The sequence below is a fragment of the Austrofundulus limnaeus genome, unplaced genomic scaffold (genome assembly GCF_001266775.1).
Source record: "Austrofundulus limnaeus strain Quisiro unplaced genomic scaffold, Austrofundulus_limnaeus-1.0 Scaffold94, whole genome shotgun sequence".
Taxonomy (NCBI): domain Eukaryota; kingdom Metazoa; phylum Chordata; class Actinopteri; order Cyprinodontiformes; family Rivulidae; genus Austrofundulus; species Austrofundulus limnaeus.
Window position 1 is genome coordinate 1585466 of NW_013952496.1, and position 4616 is coordinate 1590081.

A 4616-nucleotide genomic window follows, 5' to 3' on the forward strand; every position below is an offset into this window, starting at 1 on the left:
CCTTACTTAACTTACTTACCTTACTTACTTACCTTACTTAACTTACTTACCTTACTTACTTACCTTACTTACCTTACTTACTTAACTTACTTACTTACTTAAATGTTCAAATATAAAGAATAAATAGTATTAAATGATTACATGAGCTGAAACCATCTATTATCTATAAGTCAATATAAAAAGAAATCAGCCAGTCTAACAAATTTAAAATGTAGTTTTCAGTTATTTTGTACTGTGTTGGATTTTGATGCTATGTGGAAAGCCAGTTTAGCCAAGGCCAAAGATCCAGAAGGCCAAACTGCAGAAGATGACATCTAAAAAACATTTAACCATGAAATGTTCAGTTCTGAAATATTTAGAAGATGTTCAGCCCTGAAACATTTGCACTTATTTCTTTCATTTAATCTACCTTGAGATGTTGCCGTTAAAATTCCAGGTCATATAATCCCTTCAAATACTCTGTCAATAAGTCTTGTACAGTTCCGATCCAAATAAAGAACTTCATTTACTAGATTATTAACAAATTGTTTGAGAGTTAATATTGACTTAATGGATGGTGATTTTTTTTCTAAAAAGTCAACCTTTAAAACTGCCGAGTTAAATGTGACAGTTGAAAATGTGGGTGCACCCAAGATAAAAATAAAGTTAGGAGCACTGGTGCAACCAGTGCAACCCGTTAGTCTCGAGGCCTGATTTCCTTTGGCTGGTCAGCGTGGAGAAGATCTGCCGGTTAGCAGATGAGTTCAGCAGAACTGCCTGGCCTTTCTGTCTGGGGCAGCTACACTGGTCAATTGTTTCTACTGAAACCTGAGCCGCAGAAAAGGAACACCACATACAGCAGAGGTCCCTCAAGACCTCTCTTGTTTGCAGACGCCACCAGATTTAATAACCTACAATCTAACTTCTGCAATTGTCTCCTTCTGAGCACACTGCCCGCTATTGTGGAGTGGAGCTGATTGGAAAGTTATTGTCAGCGTTGTGCAGACGGAACAGAGCTTCAGTGTGAGACGACGGGCCGCTCGGCTAACTTGGACCCATCATGACCACTACAGAGAGTTAAAACTGGTCAGTGTGACGATGGATTTTCAACTGGAGTCTTTTTAGTCTGGTCTTGTTACAGTTAAATAAAGACGCATAAACAGACAGAATAACTATTTTAAAGCTACTCATTGTAATATAAATATAAACATGAAGCAGATTTCCCACATTGATGGATAGTGTATCTTTAAAGTAACACAACAAAAGAAAAAGTAAAGATTGGACAACTCCCAGCAGCTGATGTGACTAAAAGTTGGTTAAAATAGATAAAAGAGGCGTTTGACAGACACAAATGAACATATCAGTGCAGATTTATGCTCAGGTTTACTGAGTAAAGTGCGCAGATTAAAGAAAGGTTGAACCTGAATCAGTACTTACTGGTCTAACAGAAGCTTCACAAATACTGCGTGTTTGAATGTCGAGCTCTGTGTTAAAATCACCCTGTTTAATCCTTAATATCTATTCTCACCCCTAATTTACACTAGATGTGGTTCCGCTGCGCAGTGCGCTGCTGTCTGTTTGCACAGAGTCTGCTCCGGTCCGGTCCGCTCCGGTGGGAAGCACAGAGGAGGTCAAAGCAGTGTACGTATGTAAGAAAATGTGAGATTGCGCGATAAATCCATGAATGTGGAAGTCAGAGCAAAAATAATTAATTGTTTAATCCAATTAATCAATTGGAAGATAGACTCCAAACACAGCTGAAACTGCATCGCTTTTGTTTTTTTTTTAACTTCTGATTTCAAAATAAAATCCATGTTTACACATGCTGCACGCTACATGTTGCCATCTGCTTCCCAAACAGAACGATACATTCTGACAGCATTTGTGTAGAAATATATCCATAGATTTATTAATATATCTGGAATTTAAACAAAATTAGTCTGACTTCGGTGAATTATTTTGAAAATACGGATGTTGTGCTGGTTCTTTTTCCCGTTGGTGCGACACGACCTTTGTAGACCGACTCCGGCGTCCATCAGAAATTGGATCAAATCTAATTTTGGCAGATCGCCATCTGCACACCGCCGCCATGTGGAGCCAGTGTAAATACTCTCATTGATTATAATAGTTGTGTATTTTCTGCAAAGGTCTAGCCTGGTCCTTGTCTTCCTACGCAGTTCCGCTCAGTTCTAGTTTCCCTTCTCTGCTCCGTCTGGGATTTCTCCCATAGACAAGGATTTCTTCGGGAGAATTTTCGTCCGGGCCAATCAGAGAACAGAAAGTCGATTTTCTGCGCAGTGTCTGCTTGTAGTTTATTTTACCTTTTCCAATCAGAGAACCGAAGGCGAAGTTTTGAACGACGTTGATTTTCTGCGCAGTGTCTGCTAGTTAGTTTAGCATACAGCAGTGGAGGAAGTGAATGAAGCCAGTCTGTGTTGATAAGGCTTCCAAATTAAATTAAATTTGTCTGACAAAGCAGCAGCTCTCATTTACAGTCGTCTCGTTCGGCTAGGTATATTTCTCCTCTCAGTAGAGTTGTTCACAGCTCACGCGATTTCCGGTTAGCTTCTTAGCTTAGCCTCCTTCACAGCGACATAAGTAGCGGCCAAACGATCCAATCATTTTAAACTTCAGCAGAGGCCACGCCTCCTGCAAGAATCGCTTCTCTATAGTAGAGAGTCCAGACCCTCGTACGAAGCAAAGTGAAGGACAAGGGTCTGGTTTTTACCAGGCTAGCGAAGGTCGGACCGGAGCGGAACCTCCTCTACAGCAGTGTTTCCCAAAGTTGGGGTCGGGACCCAAAGTGGGGTCCCGAAACATCAAGGTGGGGTCATGAAAAGATTTTCAGAATTAATTACATTTTTGCCTTAGTTTGTACAAAGGAGTGAGGTTAGTATTTAAAATGGATAAATGTAGTATAAAAAATATTGTTACTATGCCCTTGTTTTGTTGACCTGATACAAATGTTTATCATCCAAAAATAGCTGGGGGCACAGGTCTCTGTTACTGTTATTTTGTGGGTCAAAAGCTGAAAAGTTTGGGAACCACTGCACTTTGGTTCCCAAAGTTGGTCTTGGGACCCAATCATGGGTCATGAAGCACCTTGGATAATCTCCAGAAATCAATTTAAAGGGTAATAAAATAAATGCTGATGTAATATTTCCCTATAATTATTACAAAAACACAAAATAAGTATTTATATTTGTGTATAAGCTGTTTAGGTTGTCAAAAAGCCTGTGTTTTTATGGTTATTAACGAAGTTCGTGTACTCAGACCAGTAATATTTGGGTCACAAGTTTTTGCCATGGATACTTTGTGAGTCAGAAGATAAAAAGTTTGGGAACCACTGCTCTAGAGTAAATTAGGGGTTAGTAGTCGTCTTCCTGAAATGATTTTTTTCCCACCACATTTAGCAGCAGACTCACTCTTATATTTCCACATAAACATCTTTGCTGAGACTCTACGCTTGCCCGATTCCTCCGTATTTGTTTACTTACAGAGACTACAGCCAACCTAGTGTTGGTAAAAATATGAGACAAAAGCTTCCAAGTGTTTTTGATAGATTCTGTCACATGTGCATCAAGTGTATTTCACAGTTATTTATCATTATATTTGAAAAACTACCAGAGTAAGGCTCCATTTGATGAAGATCAGGATAAACCTATTTTCATGTCAGAGTTCATCACTTGCAATGAGTACCTTTAAATACATCTTTTAAAGGACTATAAAAGCAGACACCTTCTGCAGGCATGCTTACTTGAGAAAGTATCTCTGGCCAGAGGAAGTCTTGGCCATCTCCCACCCTGCGGGCAGGGGCACGTCGTCGGGGATCTCGTACGAAGACTGGCGGAGGTGTTGAGGAGAGACGCCGGCTGAGGCCATCCCTGACAGGGAGCCCCCGGACACAGCCCCCAGCTGCAGCGAGGCTGGGGAGGAGTGGGCACGGACGTGGTGGGGGGTGAGCACCGCGCCACTCCCAGCATCCGTGCTGGCCTGGGGTTAGAAGAAACAACACAAAGTCGAATTAAACCAGTCCTCACAAAATGATATTTATTGTATCGTTTTTGTGTTTGTTACCTAAATATTAGGGGTGTAAGAAAATATCGATACACTGAAATATCGCAATATTTCATTTTCCGATACTGTATCGATTTTCTGAAGTCCTGTATCGATATTTAATTAAGGTTTAAAATGTCAACTTTCCTGCCAGACGTTCATTTTTATGTTGTAGTTCAGCCTCTGACCACTAGTTGGCAGCAGTGAGCCAGCCATTGGATCCTCTACCTCTTGAGCACCAGAGAATAAGAGTAGCAATAGCATTGTGAGTAAACATTGGCTGTGTCCAAAACGACAGGCCGGGTCCTTGGTAGACCGGGAAGACCGGAAAAAAAGAGGCTGTGAATTTGGACGGTCTAGCCTCCCCTCCTTACCCCGGCGTACGTCATGTCACCTAGCAACTGTGACGACGCTAAACAAGCAAACTTAAATCAAAATTAGAAAAATATCAATACATTAGCATTATTAATATCACAAAACTATAAAATTAACTTAAACTCCTCCACTTGAGAGGAGGACAGGCGGATTGGCGCAGCGTCTGCTGTAAAGCGGGCGCTGTACCGGTCCGTCGTGGTGAAGAG

The 4616-nt window shown here is 41.1% G+C and overlaps 1 protein-coding gene across 1 annotated transcript in view; it reads right to left on the reverse strand.

Moving 5' to 3' along the window:
• yap1 (Yes1 associated transcriptional regulator) overlaps positions 1–4616 on the reverse strand; it is a 39239-nt gene that overhangs the window by 32080 nt on the left and 2543 nt on the right. The window contains exon 2 of the mRNA XM_014012784.1: positions 3737–3972. Within this exon, the coding sequence (XP_013868238.1) occupies positions 3737–3972 (236 nt within the window). The remainder of the gene's footprint in view (positions 1–3736; positions 3973–4616) is intronic.